At 55.7% G+C, this 23,947-nt stretch overlaps 2 protein-coding genes across 2 annotated transcripts; both read left to right on the top strand.

Moving 5' to 3' along the window:
• Window positions 1-1,930: 1,930 nt before the first annotated feature.
• On the top strand, window positions 1,931-3,822 carry LOC101756551 (probable cinnamyl alcohol dehydrogenase 8D). The gene is made up of 3 exons (XM_004956700.2): window positions 1,931-2,082; window positions 2,190-2,303; window positions 2,724-3,822. Exons 1-3 carry the CDS (start codon window positions 2,003-2,005, stop codon window positions 3,601-3,603), a joined length of 1,074 nt encoding a protein of 357 aa, XP_004956757.1. The 5' UTR covers window positions 1,931-2,002; the 3' UTR covers window positions 3,604-3,822.
• Window positions 3,823-6,215: 2,393 nt separating this feature from the next.
• Window positions 6,216-8,272, top strand: LOC101756145 (probable cinnamyl alcohol dehydrogenase 8D). Its single transcript, XM_004956699.2, has 4 exons — window positions 6,216-6,371; window positions 6,871-6,984; window positions 7,091-7,604; window positions 7,692-8,272. Exons 1-4 carry the CDS (start codon window positions 6,289-6,291, stop codon window positions 8,052-8,054), a joined length of 1,074 nt encoding a protein of 357 aa, XP_004956756.1. The 5' UTR covers window positions 6,216-6,288; the 3' UTR covers window positions 8,055-8,272.
• The last annotated feature ends 15,675 nt before the right edge of the window (window positions 8,273-23,947 follow it).

Genomic DNA, 23,947 nt, shown 5'->3' with positions numbered 1-23,947 from the left:
CCTTCCCGGGATAAGCTTCGTGGCCGGGGGGGTCTTTTTAATAGAAGGGATATTTTGTGATAAGCTTGTGTCTTGTCTGGAGAGATCATCATAAGTTAGTGATAGTATGCCGTTCGCGGTACATAAAATACTCAGCGCAGGGCTGCTACCGTTTAAGGAGCGAGATATTGTAATGTAGCGGGGTGAATCCGCATCTCAGCTTACTACAATAGTGTATTACATGGCCCCCTCTTCGTGGAAAAGTAGTTACTACTTGAGCCACGGAGGATGGTCTTTGACCGATAGCTACATAAACACATATTACATATTGCCCTTTTTGATTGAGAATTGTATCTGTGGCTACTGGTGTTTTGCCAGTCTGTCCGTCCCCAATAATTTAACTGTCGCTGTCCGCGCCCTATGGGGATCATCGAATCGATAGCAATAAGCCCTGTTTGAAGGGGTTCATATACGGAACGCCTAGAAATTATACCCGGACCAGGAGATTCAATTAAGCGAGATTCCGAATTGGCACCTCCAACCGGGATAAAAGGGTGCCACCACCGACAGCCCCCCACTAGCCGTTGCAACCGGGACTAAAGGGCCGGGACTAAATCTCCCCTCCATTTTTGCCTACCGTGGCGCACCCCCTTTTGTCCCGGGCCAACTTTAAACCGGGACAAAAGGGGGCGGATCGAAAGCCAATTCTCTACTAGTGCAAGTGACGTGTAGCCATAGCTACCAAGTAGCATACTCATTGTTTTTGGCGCAATTTTCAGATCGATCATGCATCTCACCCAATACATGTTGGCTGTAGCTTTTTATCCCTATGAGGTGTGAGTAAGTGACCATAAAATTGTTCTTTCATTTGTTTTTACAGCTAATAAGGGAAATCGAAGCAAGCACATCAAGTCACAAGCTCTTGTTAGATCTCTCCCTGTTATAGTGTATGGACCTAGGGAGCCTGGAGGCACTCAAACAATGACGGTGCTAATAACATTCTTTTTGTGGATGAAGACAAACTGGATTCATTCGTCGGCGACAGTGATGCTGACCCCAAAAATATGGGTCATCTGTTTTTTTACAGTTTCAACGTCAATATGCTTGTATATGCTCCTCTCCATCGTGCATGTAGGCACGTGTTTGGTCAAAGTTGACAACTATTAGTAGGGCAGAATCCTTTTTTGGGGGTAGGTAACGGTCGTGACAGCAATAATGCAGAAGAACAGCATTTGCAGTATAAACTATCTAGCCCAAGTGACGTGTAGCCATAGCTACCAAGTAGCATACTCATTGTTTTTGGCGCAATTTTCAGATCGATCATGCATCTCACCCAATACATGTTGGCAGTTGCTTTTTATCCCTATGAGGTGTGAGTATGTGACCATAAAATTGTTCTTTCGTTTGTTTTTACACCTAATAAGAGAAATCGAAGCAAGCACATCAAGTCACAAGCTCTTGTTAGATCTCTCTCTGTTATGGAGTAGTCTGAAATTCCTACTTAAACCTCTTTTGTCCGCCATCACAAAACTTTTCTGGCCTAGTATGTCTTTTGCCAAGTTTGTCAGCCTTGAGATATTTTGGTTACTAACTAAGGAACATAGCCTTGCTAGGCAGTAATCAGGTATGCTCAAGTCAAACTTTGCTGCATAAACTTGGCAATTTACACCGAGTCTCTCGTGATTCAACAGTTCACCTGTTCACGGATGGCGACCCGAGCAAGTTGTAGCGTAAAATCAACGGAATGGGTAGAAGCATTAGCCGCCGGCGACTTATCCATGGGCCATGCATGGATGTGTGAGTGTGAACATAAAAAACGAGCGAACTGGGAGCAGTGACAGCGCACGGTGAGCACCGAGCAAGACGGCTAACGTACCATGTGACGTCGCTATGTCCATGATGGCGGCTCGCGGCTTTCCTATTTAGGCCGAGCTCAGTGGTTACCAAAGGCGTGCCCACCTAACTGCAACCCGAGAAGGCAAGTGAGCTTGAGGAAGCAGATCAAGATCAAGGAGTTTTTTCAATGGCGGAAGGCATGGAGGCGCATGGCTGGGCTGCCAGGGATGCCTCCGGCCACCTCTCCCCTTTCAACTTCTCAAGGAGGTATATAGCTCCTTTGTCTTTCTTTTACTCTTCACGGACCACTGAACATTGTACATGGGGCCTGCCATTTTCACACACTGAATTGATGCGTTTAATGGCGAATTCAGGGTACAGAGAGATGGCGACGTCACCATCAAGGTGCTCTTCTGCGGGCTTTGCCACACGGACCTCCACGTCATCAAGAACGAATGGGGCAACGCCATGTACCCCCTCGTTCCTGGGTAATAAGTTCACCAAGCATGCACGGACAAATTATTTGGACGTTCTTTCTTCTCATATACTAGCACTACTGACGATCGACTTTTAGTACCGGTCGGTGCCTTTAGTACCGGACACGCGACCGATATCGCTTGATCGGTACTAATACCACTTCATTTAGTACCGGTCAGTCCGATCGGTACTAAATGAGTCGGTAACACCAATCGGTACTAAACTGCGAGTTACGTCGCGCTGTTACGGCTGCTATTTAGTACCAGCTGAGCCTCCAAACCGATACTACGGGCTCCGGTAGCACTGTGCATGACGACCAGTAATAATGCTGCGCGTTAGTACCAGACGAAAATACGTCCGGTACTAACACGTTGGACGAATGCTTAGTTTTCCAGCACTGAAGTACTAACTAATGGCGTTTCAAAACGCAGGCACGAGGTCGTCGGCGTGGTGACGGATGTCGCCTCCGGCGTCACCAAGTTCAAGGCCGGCGACACGGTGGGCGTGGGCTACTTTGTCGACTCCTGCCGCACCTGCGAGAGCTGCAGCAAGGGATACGAAAGCTACTGCCCCCAGCTCGTGCAAACGTCCAACGGCATCGACTTACTCGACGGCTCCACCACCCAAGGTGGCTTCTCCGATGTCCTTATCGTTAGCCAGGGCTACGTGGTCCGGGTCCCGGAGACCCTGTCCCTCGACGGGGCGGCGCCGCTGCTGTGCGCCGGCATCACGGTGTTCAGCCCCATGGTGCAGTACGGCCTCAACGCGCCGGGAAAGCACCTGGGCGTCGTCGGCCTCGGGGGCCTCGGGCACATGGGCGTCAAGTTCGGCAAGGCGTTCGGGATGACGGTCACCGTCATCAGCACGTCGCCGGACAAGCGCGAGGAGGCGCTCGACCGCCTCGGCGCCGACGCGTTCCTGGTCAGCCGCGACCCCGAGCAGATGAAGGCGGCGGCGAGCACCATGGACGGCATCATCGACACGGTGTCGGCGGAGCACCCGGTCGAGGCGCTGCTGGAGCTGCTGAAGCCGATGGGGCAGATGGTGATCGTCGGCTTGCCGGCCAAGCCTCTCGAGGTGCCCGCCTTCAGCCTCGTCGCCGGAGGGAAACGAGTCGCCGGGAGCGGCGGCGGCGGCATCGCGGAGTGCCAGGCGATGCTGGACTTTGCGGGCGAGCACGGCATCACCGCAGATGTCGAGGTCGTCGGGATGGACTACGTTAACACGGCGATCCAGCGCCTTGAGAGGAATGATGTGAGGTACCGCTTCGTTGTCGACGTCGCCGGCAGCAACCTGGGCGTTTCTGATTAGGCGCCAAGGATTGTTCCTTGTTCGGCCGATATGTTTGGAGTTCCTTGTTGCTCGACCGTGTCTCGTGGTTTTGGTGAGTGTACACCCGTGAATAAGCAAGGGTAGAATTTGGTGTTTTGTTGCATCCATGGATAATTTATGATATATGCAGCTTATATATGTAAGACATTTAAGCGCCGATCCTATATGTGAAATAATAGAACATTATTTTCATATGTACGCAAAAATTTTCAAATTCTCAACGACGATATTGATACCAAATGGTTTTAGATTCTTGCAAATTTTAATTTGGTGCATTATTACTTTTTTTCATTTTCATTACCGGGAGTCCGGACCGGCAACTAAAGTTTTTTTTGTTGTGAATTGAGTGTAGCTCAATTGACAAGGTTTTTTGTGTGTGGAACCTGTCCATCAGTGGTTCGAGTCCTCGACACAGTATTGGTGTTCACATTTTCCTAAATTTTTATTCTTATATTTAATGAGAACTATTCTTTCAATGGTATGTAGGGGTGGTAAAGGGCTCTTTAATTTAGCCTAGCGAATTTAAGGCTCGAGCTCAATAAGGGTCATGCCATAATATTATATGATTTTGAACTAAATATAGATAGGGATGAGTTCAGTTGTGAAGAAAGCATGAGGGTCATGATCCATTACCACCCCTAGTGGTATGCGACATACCCGTCGATAGCGAGGTGCCAATGGTAACTTCATCGATCTCAAGAATCTATCGGTTCGGTCTTTCGGAGGTACTCATAGTGGTAGAGTTCCGTACGTGTACTCATAGGGTTGAGTGTGGGTACATTTATGTGAGCGCCTGCGTCTGAACTGTGTTTCGCAAAAAAAAAATTGCAACTTAAAGCAAATTCTAACCGGAAATACTTTATTACCCAAATCACTGGTATTTATTGAAAAGATTAGCACCATGATTTTAAATTCTGTTTGGCAGGTAGTATTATATTCTCACACGATTCTATACGAAAGTCGTTAATAGAGGAAGGAAAAATTACAATATGACATTTGCAATTTATCTCTTGACAGATTTTAAGAAAAAATCTGCCGAAAATTTTCATGTTGCACATTTTTGTTGCAAACATTATTATGCGATATTTCAAAATATTTTATAATTTTAGGGAAGGAAATATAAAGGGTTTTTTAATGTTGGAGATGGCATTTTACTATGTTTCAAACATTGTGTCACATGCTGCATAGTACTTCATTTTCTAGCAATATGAAACATGAGAGCCTGCAATATTGCAGAACTTCGTCCGCAACACTATAAAATTTGACAAATTTACCTCTAAAAATCTATGGACGGATAATAGACAACTCCATATAGGTACCAACCAGTTCCCTCCTAATAAAAGGAGTATCATCAGTATGGAGCGTTTATATATATAGCCAATTCATGAGCCCAACGATGTGGTGGCATCCCCATAAACAAGCTCAGCCTGCTGCGGTGCTGCCGCCACACGGAATTTCAGCCTACTAGCGTCCAAGCGCAACAGCCATTCAGCCCATCTCCCTGGTGTCCATGTTTTTAGTAATTTCTGTTGTTATACTTTAATTTGTATAATCTCAACTGAACTATCTTTTATTCATATACGGAGTACCTTATTATTTGGCCTACCTTTGTCCTATTGGGGGTCTTTCAAGCCTCTTTCCTCCGCCGTTACCCTTCCCATTCGCAAACTGTTTGACGAACTCCTTACATAATTAACTTCCCCCACTTGCTCTTACAAAGACAGTGATTAGGAGTAATTTAGTCGATAGCTCAGGCTGTAGTGTTAAGCACATGCGTCACCAGGGCTCTGCGGTATACGCGTCACTGCATATGCGACCGCGCAATTTTGACCTTGACCGGAATTAATGAACCAAGAGTTCGACAAACCCAGGATGTAATTCATTGTTGCTAAATGCGCGTGGAGGGATATATATCTTCTCCATATGAAATATAAGGATCCTTATTTTTTCTAAGTCAAACTATTATTTATACTCATTTAGTATCGCAAATATCATTTTTAGTCTCTATAAATTTTGTCAAATTCAGTATATATAGTTTGCCATAAACTTAAAATCTTATATATTTTAGGAGGGATAGAATAAAACAGGTCAGATCCCCTTTTCCATTTTTTCCACACGATCAAGAGATGTGTCAAAATCAAATAGAATATTTTTTACTGTTCTAATAGCCATTTTTTCCACTCTATTATACTGTTTGACGGTAACGTTTGAATGGAGTGTAACTCCATAATTCAAATAGAATAATTTTTACTAGTCATTTTAACTTTTTTAGATGCATAGATATTATTATGCATCTAGATATAGGGTATATCTAAGTGCATAACAAAGTCTATGAATCTAAAAAAGTCAAAACGAAATCTATAATTTGAGGGAGTACCTTCGTAAAAAAAAACTATTAGACGTCTCTCCGACGCATTATTCTATTTTAAGTTGTAAAATAGTAAACTGTAAAAAAAACGGGGCGCAGTCCTGCGTGAGCGCTGAGAGGGGATACGTAGTACGTGTGATCTGACGTCGCCGCGGTGGCTGCTGGCTCCTAGTTTGCCTATTTAAGAGAAGCTTCAAAGTTTACCAACGGCGTACCACCCAGCAGAGCCTCATTTTTCCTGAACGTAGAAGCTGAGCAAGGTTGAAGAAGCAGGTTAGGGCTCTCAAGGAGTTTCCATGGAGCAAGGGGGCAAGCCGGTGCTTGGGTGGGCAGCGAGAGACGCCTCCGGCCACCTCTCCCCGTACAGGTTCTCAAGAAGGTTAATTTCTCTCTCAGTGTTGCCATGACTTAAGCCTGTTTGGATACCAAGGGTTAAATTTTAGCTCCTGTCACATTGGATATTTGATACTAATTAAGAGTATTAAAATGAGCTAATTACAAAATTAATTGCACAGATGCAAGCTAATTCGCGAAATGAATCTATTAAGCCTAATTAGTCCATGATTTGACAATGTGGTGCTACGGTAACCATTTGCTATTGATGGATTAACTAGGCTTAATAGATTCGTCTGACGAATTAGTCCAGGACTTCTGCAATTAGTTTTATAATTAGCTCATATTTAGTTCTTCTAATTAGCATCCGAACATTCGATGTGACATTCAATACGACAGGCGGTTAAAATTTTAGCGGCCCTTACTTAATTTTTGTGTTCTGTACTGATAGCTGTAGCGATGACATGAGGAACCTACCAATTTTGCTTCAATGAACTAGTGGTCTCTTTGATTGTGACGCGATGGTGATCGTGTGGTCATTTCAGGGTGCAGAGAGACGGCGACGTGACGATCAAGGTGCTCTTCTGTGGGATCTGCCACACGGACCTCCACGTCATCAAGAACGAGTGGGGCAACGCCATGTACCCCGTCGTCCCCGGGTAATGATCGTGTTCCCAAGCAACCAAGCAATGCAATCACAGATTTCTTCAGCGTTTCGGTCGATCGCAGCAAGAAATCTTAACGGCGCCGCTCATTTCGGTGCAGGCACGAGGTCGTCGGCGTCGTCACGGACGTCGGCACCGGCGTCACCAAGTTCAAGGCCGGGGACACGGTGGGCGTGGGCTACTTCGTCGACTCCTGCGGCGCCTGCGAGAGCTGCGGCACGGGGCACGAGAACTACTGCCCCAATCTCGTGCTCGCCTCCAACGGCGTGGACAGCGACGGCGCCACCACCAAGGGAGGCTTCTCCGACGTCGTCGTGGTCAGCAAGGACTACGTCGTCCGGGTCCCGGAGAGCCTGCCTCCGGACGGCGCCGCGCCGCTGCTCTGCGCCGGCGTCACGGTGTACAGCCCGATGATGCAGTACGGCCTCAACGAGCCGGGAAAGCACCTCGGCGTCGTCGGCCTCGGTGGCCTTGGCCACATGGCCGTCAAGTTCGGGAAGGCGTTCGGGATGACGGTCACCGTCATCAGCTCGTCGCCGGGCAAGCGCGAGGAGGCGCTGGGCCGCCTCGGCGCCGACGCATTCTTGGTCAGCCATGACGCCGCTCAAATGAAGGTACAAACCAAAGATCGCTTCTTGCCGTGGGCTTGGCGTGGTAGCACTAGCACTATAGCTGACGATGCAATGGTATCTCGGACGCAGGCCGCGGCGGGCTCCATGGACGGCATCATCGACACGGTGTCGGCAGGGCACCAGATCGTGCCGCTGCTGGAGCTGCTGAAGCCGATGGGGCAGATGGTGGTCGTCGGCGCGCCGAGCAAACCGCTGGAGCTGCCGGCGTACGCCATCATCGCCGGCGGGAAGCGAGTGGCTGGCAACGGCGTGGGGAGCATCGCAGACTGCCAGGCGATGCTGGACTTCGCGGGGGAGCACGGCATCGCCGCGGACGTCGAGGTCGTTGGGATGGACTACGTCAACACGGCGATCCAGCGGCTCGAGAGGAACGACGTGAGGTACCGCTTCGTCGTTGACGTCGCCGGCAGCCAGCTGGACGCCACAGCTTAATTAGGCGCCTGCTGGAGCCAAGGATTAGTGGTTCGTATAATACAGCAGCAAGCATGTGAAGTTGTTTGCATTGCACCTGTCTTTTGGCGGGTGTGTGCATGCGGTAGGCGAATAAATTGGAGCATAACACTTTGGTAGCGAATGGTTATATATATGTGTGACGTGTTTAAGATTTGAGAAAGGGTATACTAAAATAAACATACTATGTTGTTTCTTTAGCCTTCCCTTGGACTTCCGATCTACTTTTTTGTATGGTGCAAATAATTAATTTGCTCTTCTCCATCTCCGGCGAGGTTTCTTTGGTTCAGGATTAATTAGCACTTGACGATAAGGGTTCAGGGTGGTTGTGTACTATAGAGTGCAACAGGGGGCCATGACCGCAGGGGGGATTTGGTGATCTCGGTGTAACATCCAGGCTATGGGTTAGTTGGGCTAGATCAGTGGACCAACAATTTAGAGTACATGTATATGCAAATAAGATGGCGGGGGTGAGGGAAAATGAGACGGCGAATGGTGCTGGGAGCCTGGGAGGAACTCGGCAGGATGTTTGGAATTGAGAAGGGTCGGTACTTGGGGAACGGTGGCATGCATGGAGGCACGGAGCTATGGACAAGATCATGGCGCCTCCCAAGCGGATGGGCAAGGAGCTCAGGCGCACGCCGCCCGGGCGCCGGCATGGTCATCAACAGAATCGATAGTGAACCAAATCAGCGAAACAAGGGACTTCTGGTTCTGGAATTCTAAAAGAGAATGGTTATATTGGATTTGCATGCTAGTCTCGGTGAAGGCCTATTTTGGTTCTGGATATCCATCTACTGGAAAAGTTGGCATACGTAAATCGTAATGGACTAAGGGGTGGTCCATTCTATGCTGTAACTGGTTGCTGCTGCTACTCTCCGCTGCGATCAACCCGACCACCATCGCTGCGTTGTAGTATGTGGATCGGGAGCAATTAAGGTTGGCTAGCGGGTATAGGTGCTGTTTGTTTGTTTGAGCTTATCTGAGAATCTGGATTTCTTAAGCTGGGAGTCTTGCCATCCTAATTATTTATAGTTGATTATCTATTCTGAGTGAAAAATAACATGTATGCCCTTATATCTGATGATAGCTGGGGGATGGGGTGTCGCGGGGCATGTTGGGGGGAAATATTAACGATCTCCTAAATACCGCTTAAAAGAGCAGACGCGAAGGCCCGGGCCCACCTAAGCATAATCAAAACTCCGCCTCGTCCGACTGCGATCTCAGGGTCGGGAGCGCCCGACCTCCCTCCACGAGGCTTCCGCCTCGTCCGACTGCGACCCCGGGGTTGGGAGCGCCCGACCCCTCGCCCCAGGGTTCCGCCTCGTCCGACCCCGAGCCCAGGGGTCGGACTGGCTGGGGCCCCCAGGGCGGGCATCCCCCTCGAATGCGGACCAGGTGGACGAGATAAACAGTCCCGTGGGTCCCCCCCGTCGGCCTCGTCATAAATGCGCCGCAGGCCTGGCAGGAGGAAGGATGACCGCGCTCCTCACGCAACCCGCTGCAAGTACCCATGCACGACCATACTGTACCAGCTACAGTGCTGGCGGCTCCCTCCCATTCGCCGCAGGGTACTCATGGCCTGCGCCGACCGGAGCGGAGGAGAGACTCGCCTGTCCTCGGGCCCCGCGCGCCCTCGGGTCCCGCGTGCCCGGCAGCAAGGATGTGACGCCCTCTCTCCAGGGGCCATCATCGGAACGGTAGCATCCACCGTCCTCCCCAACGGACACCGGGGTAACGACGAAACGCCTTCATCATAACCCGACGCCTACGAATGCCGAAGGAGATATCTGTAGGGTGCGACGACAGTTGGCACACGGCCGCCTCCCCCTCCGGCATGCACGCCGACGCTTGTCAGGGGCCGACGGAGGCGTCGGGCATCTAGGAACTTGTTCCTCCCTCCCTGCCGTATCTTTTACCGTACTACGTTTACACTTTTACGGCCCTCTTCATCTGATCCCAGCTGTAACTCCGGCCACCCCCCTTACGATATAAAAGGAGGCACCGAGGGCCGGAGGAGGGGATCGGTTTTTCTTCTCCCACAAGCCACAACACACTAGTACGCTCCCTGAGAGCACAAGCAAAAAGAGACTTGGGACCAGTCCCTCTCTCGTCAATCTGTAACCCCTACTACAGAACCCCGCGTGGGCTATACGAGCATCCTCGATACTGGACGTAGGGCTTCCTTTGCCCGAACCAGTCTAAACCCGTGTCTCCCACACCACCATCTGAGGCCTTACACGCATAAAACAAATTTACTAGTCTAAGTCTTGATCCGCCAATCTTGACAACGACAGTTGGCGCGCCAGGTAGGGGACCTTTGCGCGTACATTCCCAGCCTCAGATGGCCAATTACGATAGTAGCTTTGCTCCGGGCTCCCTGATCCGATTCGGGAGCCTGGACTTCCTCGCCATCGGGGAAGGGATCGACTTGATCCCTGTCCTCGTCCTACCCGCTCGCCCGGCTGCCCCTGGCCCCACCGTCGGGACAGCGGCGAGCGGCTGCTCGCGTACCGGAAGAACCTCACCAGGGGGACGGCCCTTCGGGCTACGCAACGCCACGGGGGCTTACGGACGCCTCCTAGCGTGGTCCATGACCGCATCGCCCGCGAGCAACGAGCTCGTAGGCGCGACGAGGATGATATCTGACACCAGCTCCAGCAGCGGGAGCCCCCACCCTTCGCGTGAGTGCCTCGTGGCCGCCGCGCACTCCGAAGGATCCAACGGCAACGACGCCGAGGGGAGACAAAGGGCTCCCCCCTCACGCGCCGCGGCTATGACCGGAGCCTTACCAAGGGCGCCGGAGTGTTCTCAGCAACCGGAGGCACGCGCAGGCGCCCGCCAAGAAGTTGAGCACCCCCACCATGAGGGTGGAGCATGACAACGGGTGCGTGACGTCCAGCAACGCATCTGCGTGGACGAAGAGCGTCCGCAGCTCTTCGCCCGCGCCAGCCAAAACGTCGCAGCCGCGGCGGTGTTGCTCCGACAGCTCCCCGAACCAGCGACGCCCGAGGAGCGACGGGCACGCCAAGAGATGCGCAACCTGCTCGAATGCGTCGCCGTCCAGCAGGCGAAAAGTTCCGCGTCCCGGCGACGCGGGCAGAACGCCAGCAGGGCAACGCCTGACGCGCCCCCGGAAAGGCGGGGGGAGTCTGTCCATCAAGCCCCTCCTAGGGCAAATCAGGCCGCATCCGCCCGAAGGACTCCACCACCCGCAGGAGGCGAGGCTCGATCCGTCCACCAGCGCGTCGGCCTCGTCCGCGACGCCCGCGACACCCTGAACGCGTGGAGACGCTCCCGCGCGGACAGGGAGGACGGGGTAGATCGAGGCTACCAAATCCACCGTGGCGGGCGCTACGACAGCGGGGAAGACCGCAGCTCGAGCCCCGGTCCGGACGGGCCCCGGGCCTTCTCTGCGCGCATCCTGAACGCACCTTTTCCGCCGCGCTTCAGGCAACCCACAAGTATAGCCAAATACTCAGGAGAGACGAATCCTGGGGTATGGCTCAGCGATTACCGGCTTGCATGTCAAGCCGGCGGGGCGGATGATGACCTGTTTATCATCCACAACCTACCCCTCTTCCTAGCCAACTCAACGCGAGCTTGGCTAGAACATATCCCTTCGGGACGAGTTCGCAGCTGGAACGACCTGAAGGAGGTTTTCATAGGGAACTTCCAAGGCACGTACACACGCCCCGGCAATTCCTGGGACCTCCGGAGCTGTCGCCAGGGGGCGGACGAGTCCCTCCGGGATTATATCCGGCGCTTCTCCAGGAAGCGCACCGAGCTCTCCAACGTCGCGGACGCCGGCGTCATATAAGCTTTCCTAGCAGGAACCTCCTGCCGGCCCCTCGTCCACGAGCTGGGGCGCCGAGGCCCGCGAACCACGGAGGAGCTCCTCAATATCGCCACTAGCTACGCCTCGATCGAAGAGGCTGTTGGAGCGATCTTTGACCGCTCCAAAGGCAAGGCGAAACGGGAGGAGGATGCTGACGAAGGCGCCTCCAACCGTCAGCAGAAGAAGAAGGGCAAACAACGGCGTGAGGCCCCCCTCGTGGCCGCAGTCGAGCGCAAGCGAGGGCAGCCACCCCCCGAGGGCGCTCCCGGCTTCTTCGACAAGTTGCTTGAGGGACCGTGCCCGAACCACGAGTTCCCCGTGAAGCATGCCTACAAAGACTGCAACCTCATGAAGAGATACTTCATGGGCAATCCAGTGAAAGGCGACCGGAAGCGGAAGCCCGATGAGGAAAAGAAGGGCGACAAAGAGAAGGAAGACGGCTTCCCCAAGGTGGACGGCTGCTTCATGATCTTCGGTGGCTCCGCGGCATACGACACCAAGCGCCAGCAGAAGCTGGAGCGCCGGGAGGTCTACGCGGCCGAGCCAGCGACTCCGGCCTTCCTGGACTGGTTAGGGCCGGCCATCACCTTCGACAGGTCCGACCACCCTGGACGTGTCCGGCATCCAGGGCGTTACCCTCTCATCGTCGACCCCATCGTCAGCACGACGCGCCTCACCAAGGTTCTCATGGATGGGGGCAGCGGCCTCAACATCCTCTACGCCGAGACCCTCGATGCTATGGGGATCGACCGTTCCCGCCTCCGTCCCAGCAAGGCGCCCTTCCATGGCGTCGTGCCAGGGAAGCAGGCAATGCCCCTCGGGCAAATCGACCTGCCCGTTACGTTCGGGACCCCTTCCAACTACAGGAAGGAGGTCCTCACCTTCGAGGTGGTGGGGTTCCGTGGAACCTACCATGCCATCTTGGGACGGCCATGCTACGCAAAGTTCATGGCTATCCCCAACTACACCTACCTCAAGCTCAAGCTGCCGGGGCCCAACGGGGTCATCATCGTTGGCACGACCTTTCAGAAGGCATACGAGTGCGACGTAGAGTGCTGCGAGTACGCCGCGGCCACCACCATCACGAGCGACTTGGCGGTCCAGCTTGCGGAGGCCACCGAGGACCGGCCCGACTCCAAGCAGCCGAACATCTCCTTCGAGCCCGCCGAAGGCATCAAGGAGGTCCCCCTCGATCCCGGCTGTTCCAACGGAGGAGTCATGCGGATCAGCGCGGCCTTATCCCCTAAATAGGAAAGCACGCTCGTCGATTTCCTCCGCGCGAACAGTGACGTCTTCGCGTGGAAGCCCTCGGACATGCCCGGCATTCCGAGAGAAGTCGCCGAGCACTCCTTGAACATCAAGGCCGGCTCCAAGCCAGTGAAGCAAGGATTGCGCCGTTTCGACGAAGAAAGGTGCAAGGCCATCGGCGAAGAGCTCCAGAAGCTCCTGACGGCCGGGTTCATCAAGGAAGTGCACCACCCCAAGTGGCTGGCTAATCCTGTCCTTGTACCAAAAAAGAACGGGAAATGGAGGATGTGTGTCGATTATACCGGTCTGAACAAAGCGTGTCCAAAGGACCCGTTTCCTTTGCCACGCATAGATCAAATAGTCGACTCAACCGCCGGGTGCGAGACCCTCAGCTTCCTCGACGCATATTCCGGCTACCATCAAATCGCGATGAAAGAGGCCGACCAGCTCGCTACCTCCTTCATCACCCCCTTTGGCCCCTACTGCTACGTTAAGATGCCATTCGGCCTCAAAAACGCATTGGCTACTTTCCAGCGATGCATGCTGAAGTGCTTCGGAGACCTCATCGGGCGGACCGTTGAGGCCTACGTTGACGACATCGTAGTTAAATCTAGGAGGGGCGACCAGCTCGTTCCCAACCTTGAACTAGCTTTCGAAAGGTTGAGGGATAAGCGTATTAAGCTCAATCCCGAAAAATGTGTGTTCGGAGTCCCAAGGGGCATGCTATTAGGCTTCATCGTCTCCGTACGCGGCATCGAAGCAAACCCGGAGAAGATAGCGGCCATCAGCGACATGGGGCCAATCCGGAACATAAAGGGAGTTCAGCGCATCATGGGATGCTTGGCGGCTCTAAGCCGCTTCATCTCGCGCCTCAGCGAGCGAGGGCTTCCTCTCTATCGGCTCCTGAAGAAGACAGACCGCTTCGAATGGACCGGCGAGGCCCAGGAGGCACTTGACCGACTCAAGGACCTCCTGACGAAGGCCCCGATCCTAGTCCCGCCTACCGACGGCGAGTCCCTCCTGCTCTACATCGCGGCGACCACCCAGGTGGTTAGCGCGGCCCTGGTGGTGGAATGAGAAGAGGAGGGACATGCTCTCAAGGTGCAACGCCCGGTGTATTTCATTAGTGAAGTCTTGTCCGAATCCAAGACACGTTACCCACAGATCCAGAAGCTCGTCTATGCCATCCTTATCACGAAGAGGAAGCTGCGCCACTACTTCACCTCCCACCCGGTAACGGTCGTTTCATCATTCCCGTTAGGCGAAGTAATCCGGAACCCAAACGCTACGGGGAGAATCACGAAGTGGGCGCTTGAGCTCATGGACCAGGGTATCACCTACGTCCCCCGCACCGCCATCAAGTCCCAGGCACTCGCCGACTTCGTGGCAGAATGGACGGAGGTTCAAACGCCATCGACGCCAGAGAAGCAGGAGTATTGGACAATGTACTTCGACGGGTCACTGATGAGGGCGCGCGCCGGAGCGGGTCTTCGTCTCTCCCTTGGGCGTGCGCATCAGGTACATGATCCACCTCCATTTTCCTGCATCCAATAATGTCGCCGAGTACGAAGCCCTCCTCAACGGACTCCGCATCACCGTCGAGCTGGGTATCCGTTGGCTGGACATCCGGGGCAATTCCCAGTTAGTCGTCGAACAAGCCATGAAGGAGTGGAGCTGCCACGACCCCAAAATGGCGGCCTACTACAACGAGGTCCGTAAGCTCGAAGACAAGTTCGACGGGTTAGAGCTCAACCACATCGCAAGGCGCTTCAACGAAGCCGCCGACGAGCTGGCGAAGGCGGCGTCCGGCCGAATGCCCGTCCCCGACGGCGTCTTCGTTAGTGACCAGTTGAAGCCTTAAATTCGTTATCCAGAGCTGGTAGGGGTCGGCGAAGCACCCCCGGCCCTGGGGTCGGGACCCGAGTCAGGGGAGGTCGGCAGCGCGCCACCTGTCCCAGACCCGAGCACCAGTCCCGAAGGGGTCAACACCGCTTTGCTCGACTCGGCCCCGGGAGCCGATCCGTCCGACCCCGTGGTCATGGAAGTCACGGCAGACCCCGCGGTAGGGGCCGACCCCCCGACCGACTGGAGAGCCCCATACCTCAACTACCTCGTCCGCGACACGCTCCCGGCAGACAAAACGGAAGCCCGTAGGATCGCACGCCGCGCCAAATCCTTCGCCATCATCGACCGGGAGCTCTACAAGAAAAGCCACACTGGGATCCTCCAGCGCTGCATCCCGATCGAACAAGGAAAGGCGCTGATCCATGATATCCACGCCGGAGCCTGTGGTCACCACGCCGCACCGAGGACCCTCGTTGGCAATGCCTTCCGACAGGGTTTTTACTGGCTGACCGCGGTCGCTGACGCTACCCAGGTAGTCCGCACCTATGAAGGGTGCCAGTTCTTTGCCTGCCAGACTCACCTGCCCGCGCAGGCATTGCAGACCATCCCCATCACGTGGCCGTTCGCGGTCTGGGGGCTGGATCTCGTCGGACCCTTCAAAAAGGCACCCGAGGGCTTCACCCACCTGCTTGTCGCCGTCAACAAGTTCTCCAAATGGATCGAGGCAAGACCGGTGGCTCAAATCAGGTCCGAGCAGGCGGTACAGTTCTTCACTGACATCATCCACCGCTTTGGGATCCCAAATTCCATCATCACCGACAACGGCACGCAGTTCACCGGGAAGAGATTCCTCTAGTTCTGTGACGACCACCACATCCGAGTGGATTGGGCGGCCGTGGCACACCCCCGCACGAACGGGCAAGTCGAGCGAGCCAATGGCATGATACTCCAGGGTCTCAAGCCACGGATCTTCGACCGCCTTAAAAAGTTCGGCGGACGGTGGGTCGCGGAGCTTCCCGCAGTCCTTTGGAGCCTGAGGACGACCCCCAGCCGGGCGACGGGCTTCACCCCATTCTTCATGATCTACGGGTCAGAGGCCATTTTGCCCACCGATCTAGAGTACGGATCGTCGAGAGTCAAGGCATACGACGAACAGGGAAACCAGGCATCACTTGAGAACGCACAAGATCAACTCGATGAGGCGCGAGACGTAGCCCTACTACACTCGGCTAAGTACCAGCAGGCCCTACGGCGTTACCACAGCCGCAAGGTACAAAGCCGAGCCTTCAACGTCGGTGACTTGGTGCTCCGCCTCGTCCAGGACAACAGGGGTCGGCACAAGTTGACTCCCCCATGGGAAGGCCCGTTCATCATCGTACAAGTACTACGGCCAGGCACCTACAAGCTGGCGACTCCCGATGGGCAGGTCTTCAGCAACGCCTGGAACATAGAACAGCTAAGGCGCTTTTACCCATAGCTCTTATTTCCAAGTTCTGCACAAACTTGTCTTCAATTCCGATAATCCCATTAAGCTCAGGGGTATCCGACCCTGGCCTCGTTCCAGGGCCGCATACCCCTCGGGGGCTACCAGTTTTGCTCTTCTGCGAAAAAAGAAACCCCGAGCCGTCTCGGTTCAGGCTTTTTCCTTTAAGCCCAGGGGTATCCGACCCTGGCCTCGTTCCAGGACCGCATACCCCTCGGGGGCTACTAGGGGTTCCGACCCGAGCCGCTTGGCACCGCCCAAAAGAAACATTTTTTCTTTTCAAAACCGAACACTCCCTTTCTAGACTTTTGGACGCAAAAAGAGAAGAATGCGCAAACGGTGCTCAGGCAAGATTGATCGGACTACGAAAAAACCTACGCCCCAGCGGCTACGGCACCTTCGCTCATCAAAGCTTACTGACGCACCCGACAACGTATTCTAAACTTTCAAAGCCCAAAGGAACAGTAAAGGGGATCGGAAGCTTTCGCATAACAAAGTTATAAATAGGCCCGCATGGCCATCGCAAAATAAGTTCAAAACTGACATAATTACAATTTGGGCGCAAGCCCGGTACAGTTAACTTGACGGGGGGTCGGCAGGAGGGACGGCCTTATCTTCCAGGAGCTTCGCGAGGGCCTCCGCTGGTGCGAACACCGCTGCATCAATCTCGCCCAGCTCGGCTTCGGAGTAATCGGCGGCGTACCCCTCGCTCATCCCGGCAAAGTTAATGCCGGAATAATGGGAGCCGAAGACCCCGAAGGCTCGCCGCACGCCGACGTGAAGCGCGTCCACGGCGATCTCGCGACGTCGACGGCGTACCCCGAGGACACGAGCCGGTAGAGAGCTCGACCCCTCCTCCGGAACCACGCCGAAGTCTTCGCAGACGACGCGGACCGCATCCTGTAGGGCGCTGAGCTCACCGCGCTCCGCGTCGAGCAAGCCCTTTAGCTTGGCGATTTCGCCTGCAGGAATCATCCGGAAAAGCCCACCGTGTTAAAGAACAAACCGCGACACCACGAGAATGCGGGAATGGAAAAGAGACTCACCGTCAGCCCAGGCCTTCAGCTCGCACTCCCGGTCGGCTCCTCGAGACACGGCGGTCTGGAGTCCCTGCTCGGCCTCCTCTTTCTTGGCCTTCTCGGCGTCCCGGTCTTGCAAAGCCTGGTGCCGCTCGCGACGGACGCGCTCGACGGTCTTCTGGAGGGCTTCATACTCCCCCCTCAGCCGGGCAAGCTCCTCAGCGTCACGGCGGGCCCTCTCAGCGGCTGCCCGGAACTCCTCGTGGTCAAGACGGGCCTTGTCAACGCTTGGAGCTTGTCCTCCGATCGTCGTGCCTCCTCCAGCACCGCCCCCTCACGCCTTTGCAGGTCGCGGATGACCCCCTGGGCGGTAGTGACCTGCAGGGACAGCTCCCTGGTGCGCTCCCTCTCCACATTGAAGTGCTCCTAGAGCCCCCGCTCCAGCCGGAGGAAATCAGATTTCCCCCGACTGCACTCTTGGAGGGCCTGCAGAGCAACGAGCAATCAGGGATAAAGCAAATGGGAGATGCTGATCACCAACAGTAGGGGCAACATACCTGGCTGCCAGGGAGAACGGTGTTGCCCAGAACCCCCAACACCGAGGACAGAGCCGCCTGAGCGTGGGCAAGGCCGCCCTGCACCGCCTGCCACTTGTGCCACTCCGCGGTGTCGTCCAGCGTGAAGAGATGCCTCAGCGGGTCCTCGCGGGATGACCAGCGAAGGACGGACCCTCTCCACGCCTTGGGAACGGTGGGAGCCGAGGCCGAGGTAGGAGCTGATCCTGATGCTGCCGTCAAGGTCGGCACCATTGCACTAGAAGCCGCCGGGTTTACCGACGGCCCCGGTACCTGCATGCTCGTCACCGCCAAGGCCACCAATGGTATCCCCGCGGCTACCTCGCCCCCCGCTGCAACCGCCTGGGGAGGCTCCTCCGTTCCTGCCGGTGTCCCCCCAGCGGGTCCCTCCGCCTCCGCCGCCGGAGCCACTTCCGCGGGGGTGATCGGGGCGGAGGTCCCCGCCTCCGTCGCCGTTGCCTCCGCCGCCGCGCTTTCGGGGGCAGGCGTTCCCTTCGCCGCCGATCCCGCCACGGCTGCGGGGACATCCGCCCCACCTCCCGTCGCCGCCGTCTCCTCCGCCTCGTCGGCATCAAGGTCGATCACCTCCCCGGCCTGAGAACCCGGGGGGATCGTGCCCTGCGCTGTAGGGGCGACCGGGGGAACCGAAGGCGGAGTGGGGTCCGCTCCACCTCCCGCGACCGATGCCGCCGTCACTCCGCCAGCCGCCATCACAGGGGCCGCCTCCGCGGCGGGATCCGCGGCCTCACCAGGGACCCCGCCACTCGACGCGGGCGGGACCGTGGTCTGCCCCCCGGAAGAGGATGACAACCGCAACGCCTTCTTAGGCGCCAGCTGCAGGGCAAGGCCACGAGGTGCGGCGCTGCACACCGACGAACAAACGTCAGCAGGAACGAACACGAGAAGGGGAGAGAAACGAGATGCAAGGAAGGCCAACTTACGTTCTTGAAGCACAAGGGTGGCGCGCGCGCTTCGCCTCGGAGCCTGACGCCGACCCCGGGACATCCGGCAGCGGCCGCTTGTCGCCGCTTCGCTGCCCTCCAGTCACGGGCGCGGCGTTGGAGGCGGTCTCCGCGGACCCCCGAGTGACGCCCTGGACGGACTCCTAGGGGGCACCCCGCGCTGGCTCCAAAGCGGCGGCGGGGGCAGGCTCCGAAGACCCTCGAGGGGCGCTCCGCGCCAGCTCCAGGAAGGAGCCCCGTGTCGACCCCTGGGGGGCACCCCTCGCCGACCCCTAGGGAGCGTCCCGTGCCCGCTCCTGGGAGACACCCCGCGCCGGCCCCTGGGGGGCGTTCCGCGTCAGCTCCTGGGGGGCGCCCCGTGCCGGCTCCAAAGCGGCGGTGGGAGCAGGCTCCGAAGACCCCCGAGGGGCGCTCCGCGCCGGCTCTGGGAAGGAGCCCCGTGTCGACCCCTGGGGGGCACCCCTCGCCAACCCCTAGGGAGTGTGCCGCGCCCGCTCCTGGGAGACGCCCCGCGCCGGCCCCTGGGGGCGTCCCACGTCGAATCTTGGGGGACGCTCTATACTGGCCCCTGGGGCGCAGCCCAGGGCCTCGTAGAGCTGAGGCCCGGGCGGACGCCTCCTCCGCTTCACCCCCCGCGGCCGTCCGCGGGGGTGCCTCCCGAATTGCGAGTGCGCCTGATCGGAAGGAGGAAATCAGTTCCTCCTCTTCATCATCTTCCTCATCTTCATCCTCTTCATCATCATCATCGTCGTCGTCGTCGTCGTCGTCTGACACGACCGGCCCTCTCCGCCGCCGCTGGAACTCCTTGGCGGCCTTCTTCCTCTTCTTCGCCGTCTCCTTGTCCTTACGGCGCTTCTGCGCCTCGGCAAGGAGACGACTGCGCGTCCGCCGCTCGGCGTCTTCCAGCACCGGCGGGAGCGAGTCCACAACCCGGGTTAGCGGGCCCTACGAACGCAAAACAACTCCACGTCAGAGTGACAATCGCAAGACACAAAGAAAGGAGGACGACGCCCCAACCCCTTACCAGATCTATGAAGCCCGCGTCCGGGCGCATCGGCGGGTGCCCGGGGATCGGGTACTCGACGTCCTTGTCCTCCAGCGCTTCCCGAATCCGTTGCCGGATCTCGGAAGCGGCGAGCGCACCCGTCGCCAAGACGGTGCCCTCGGTCGGCGCGTCGGGGGTCATGGCGGCAAGCGGCCGGATCCGGAGCATCAGCGGCGCCACCCGCCGGGCATGGTACGCTCCGATGACCCCGGCGCCGGTGAGCCCGCTCCTTTTCAGCCGCTCGATGGCCTGCAGCAGGTCAAAGAACCGTTTCTTATCCTTCTCCACCGGCCCGTACGCCCACACCTCCGGCGCCACGTCGATGGTGCGGCTGGTGAAAGCCGGCAGAGGGGAGTCCGGGTAGTTCTTCACATGGAACCACTGGTTGTGCCACCCCTTGTGGGACGCCGAGGTCTTCATCGCCATATACTCCTTGGAGCGGGTATGTCGAAGGTGGATCCCGGTGCACCCGATCGGCACCGGAGGCGACCGCTGCTGACTCCCCTTCTTCTCTGTCTTCTGGTACAAACTCACTGTGAAAAAGTATTTCCATAGCGAGAAGTTGGGCTCGATGCCCAGGAATCCCTCGCACAGTGCGACGAACACCACAATGTGCTGGATCCCGTTGGGATTAAGGTGATGGAGCTCGAGCCCATAGTAGTGGAGGAGCCCCCGGAACAAGCAGCTCGGGGGAGAAGCGAACCCCCGCTCATGGAAGTGAGCGAAGGAGACGACGTAGCCGGAGGAAGGTGTCGGCACTTGCTCCGTCCCCGGTAGTTCCCACTCGCCCGCCGCCGTCCTCTCGCAGAGGAGGCCTTTCCGCACCAGGCCCTCGACGCGCGAGGAGGTGAAATGGGAGATCCCCCAAGAACCCATCGCCGGAGGAGGAGGAAGATCAACGGAGACGGGAAGAAAGGGCGCGGCTTGGAGCGGAGGAAACGAAACGGGCGCGGATGAACTAAGCGCGAGGCTAGAGGGCGAAAAAGCTCGAATGCAGAAGGTGGGCGGAACCGGCGCGGCGGGCTCCCGTTTTTATAGGAAAGGTACGGGAGAAGCCAAATCGACGCCCCTGGCGCCATAAATGCGGCGCCAGGTACACCCCTGCCACGCCCGTTTCCTTTTCGAAAACCGTGCGCACGATCGGCCGCGAAAACAACCTATCCTCCTCGATTCGCGGGACGGCGCTCCCCCTAACTCCGCCTCCCGGATGCCACGCCCACGACGTCCCCCACGATCAGCCCAGACGCAACGAACGCTCCATTCCGGCCCAAGGCCCACCGAGAGGTAAGAAAGGGATACGGGGCTGAAAACGCCCCTACGGCCCATTACGGTCCAGAGGTTCGAAGGCTGGCTCGCCACGGGTTCGACAGCTGCCTCAGGACATCCCCCGAGCAAGGGGTGAGAAGGGACGGGTCCGCTAGCGGCCAACACCCAGGCGAGCGAAAGCCAAGGGCGTCCCGACCTCACGTTCGAGTCCCATCCAGTATAAAGTTCATGGTTTTTCCACGGGGAAAGGCAACGAGCCCCCGGATCCGGCCGAACGGACCCAGGAACTATATGAACTGGCTGGCAGGAGATTGGAGTACGCCACCAGCTTGGCCCGAGCCGGACCCCCCAGAATGGGGACCGGGACTCCACTCGAACCTGCCCGTTCGCAGCTCAAAATGAGCACCACGGTTCGTCCAACGAGGATAACGTGGTGTTGGAGGTATGCCCTAGAGGCAATCATAGAGATGATGATATTCCATTTGTATCCATGATTTGTATGTTGTGTTCATTGAATATCCATTGAAGGCTACTTGAATTGATTTGCAATTATGTGAATTGTATGTGAAACTCTTTACTTGTATGGTTATTCTAAAGTTGTCCCTAGTCGGAGTTCATGTGAGGACACACATGAATATTAGACTAGCACATGTATTAGTTGATGACTATGTTTCACAAGTCATGGACATGGAGATGTTGAACTAATAATGTGGACACATGTAGAGACATGTGCTAGGACTGACCCAACACAAGAAGTAGTTCTCTCTTTAAACAACATATACGCTTTGTCCTTAGACCTGAGACTATCGCATGTATTCTAGATGTGGATCGACCTACTTAGGGGCTATCAAACGCTACGCCGTAACAGGGTAGTTATAAAGGTAGCTTTCGGGTTTGTCAAGAAGCATGCTATGAGACATGGTCAGTCAAGATGGGATTTGCCCCTCTCTGATTGAGAGTGATATCTCTGGGCCCCTCGAGTGATCGGATCCGAAAATGCATGGCCATGCTACGTACGGTTAAGAGTTAACCTACAAAGGGATTCCGAATCACAGGATCGAGAAAGAGCGGTCGGCTTGAAGCTAGACCAAATATCGTGAGGCAAAGGGAATAGCATGTATATTATGTTGTGATGGTTCGTCTGATATGATCTTCGTGTGCGTATAGGAGTTGGCACGTCTTGCTAGAGGCCGCTACCGACTATTGGGCCGAGTAGGAGTACTCGGGCCATGTCTATACATATCCGAACCCATAGGGTCACACACTTAAGGGGCTGGAAGCCCAATTCAGATCTGATCCGAGTTGGATTAGGTTTAGGAGTACTAATGGGCCTCGAATCCAGAGGCCCATCAGGAACCTCTATAAATAGAGGGGTGGGGGCGCCCTAGGGTTTACACCTTTTGGAAAAACACACCTGTCGCGCCTCCCACGCCCTCGCCTGTTGCAACTCGCGGATCTAGCAGTCCGGCTTGCGACGCTTCCTCCCTGCACGTGTGGATACCTTGGAGGTGTTGCGCCTGCAGCACTTGGACGAGCCATCGACGAGCCGCCGATGAGCCACGACGAGCCGACAATGAGCCGCGACACCGGAGGCGATCTTGCTGCACGTGGACGATCTGCTGAGGAGCTGCTGGACGTGACGTGATCGACTACGTACGACTACGTTGATCGACTACGTACGACTACGTGATCGTCTTCACTGCATCGACGCATATCTACATCTTCCGCACCAGTAGTGCGTCGAGTGGTAATCCCGTGATCCTTATACGGCAGTTCTTCCTGGTTATACGCGGTAGAAATTTTGATTTACGCTAGTGTAGCCTACCTCGTATCCCATCAGTGGTATCAGAGCCGTAGCTACTTAGTTTTGGATTTGGGATGTGTGCATATGGAGATATGCGAGTTTTCTGTTTGATCTATGTCCTGGTCTCGTGCCCTTGCTGCAATGGTAGTGTAACGACATACTCCTACCGGTCGGTTTCCGCCATCGGAGTTAAGTGATACACGTAAATCCAGTTGCAGTGAGCGAAGATCAATATGATTGGTCGAATCGAGATCCAGGGTCATACGCCAGGCGCATTAGATGTGCAATAGTAGATGGGATCTACTGCCGGGGTCGGGATTTTGCCGTATGCGTATGCTTCGGTAAATCAGCCGTAACTTTTCGGTACGATCTCGGATCGGGGCGATTTTTATACGAAAATTGATCTACAGAAAAAGTTACACATGAATTTCAATCGCTTCGCCATTTTTGGCGAGATTAGATTTCCCAAATTCGGCTTGGAAGATGGAGTTTCGGGCCTCCGAAGTTTGGAACGTTAGGACGCCTAACTCTGTTTTGCAGGATGTATGCATGTATCTTGTGATCAGTATGGCCCCCTTGTGTATGTGATGAATGTGTGTAACTCATTCGTGACCTGTGTGTCACGCGTACGGCAACACGGCAGGAGCCATATGTTTTGTCACTTTATTGTATTTAATGGTCTGCGTACCAATCTGTGATGATCCGAGCAACTATGTAATCTTCATTACTAGATTCTTTACTAGCTATTAGGCGTAATAGCATGCTCTAGTTCTTGGAGGACTCATCACCA

This window comes from Setaria italica, chromosome II (genome assembly GCF_000263155.2).
Source record: "Setaria italica strain Yugu1 chromosome II, Setaria_italica_v2.0, whole genome shotgun sequence".
Taxonomy (NCBI): domain Eukaryota; kingdom Viridiplantae; phylum Streptophyta; class Magnoliopsida; order Poales; family Poaceae; genus Setaria; species Setaria italica.
The sequence above is the reverse complement of the archived record's forward strand: the minus strand, read 5'-3'. Positions and strand labels throughout refer to the sequence as shown.

Excerpts from the sequence above, each read along its gene's own strand:
- LOC101756145 (XM_004956699.2), top strand. The coding sequence starts at position 6,289 with ATGGAGCAAGGGGGCAAGCCGGTGCTTGGGTGGGCAGCGAGAGACGCC. Across the intron at positions 6,372-6,870 it reads CCGTACAGGTTCTCAAGAAG|GGTGCAGAGAGACGGCGACG; the intron begins GTTAATTTCTCT and ends TGGTCATTTCAG. Across the intron at positions 6,985-7,090 it reads ATGTACCCCGTCGTCCCCGG|GCACGAGGTCGTCGGCGTCG; the intron begins GTAATGATCGTG and ends ATTTCGGTGCAG.
- LOC101756551 (XM_004956700.2), top strand. The coding sequence starts at position 2,003 with ATGGCGGAAGGCATGGAGGCGCATGGCTGGGCTGCCAGGGATGCCTCC. Across the intron at positions 2,083-2,189 it reads CCTTTCAACTTCTCAAGGAG|GGTACAGAGAGATGGCGACG; the intron begins GTATATAGCTCC and ends TGGCGAATTCAG. Across the intron at positions 2,304-2,723 it reads ATGTACCCCCTCGTTCCTGG|GCACGAGGTCGTCGGCGTGG; the intron begins GTAATAAGTTCA and ends TTCAAAACGCAG.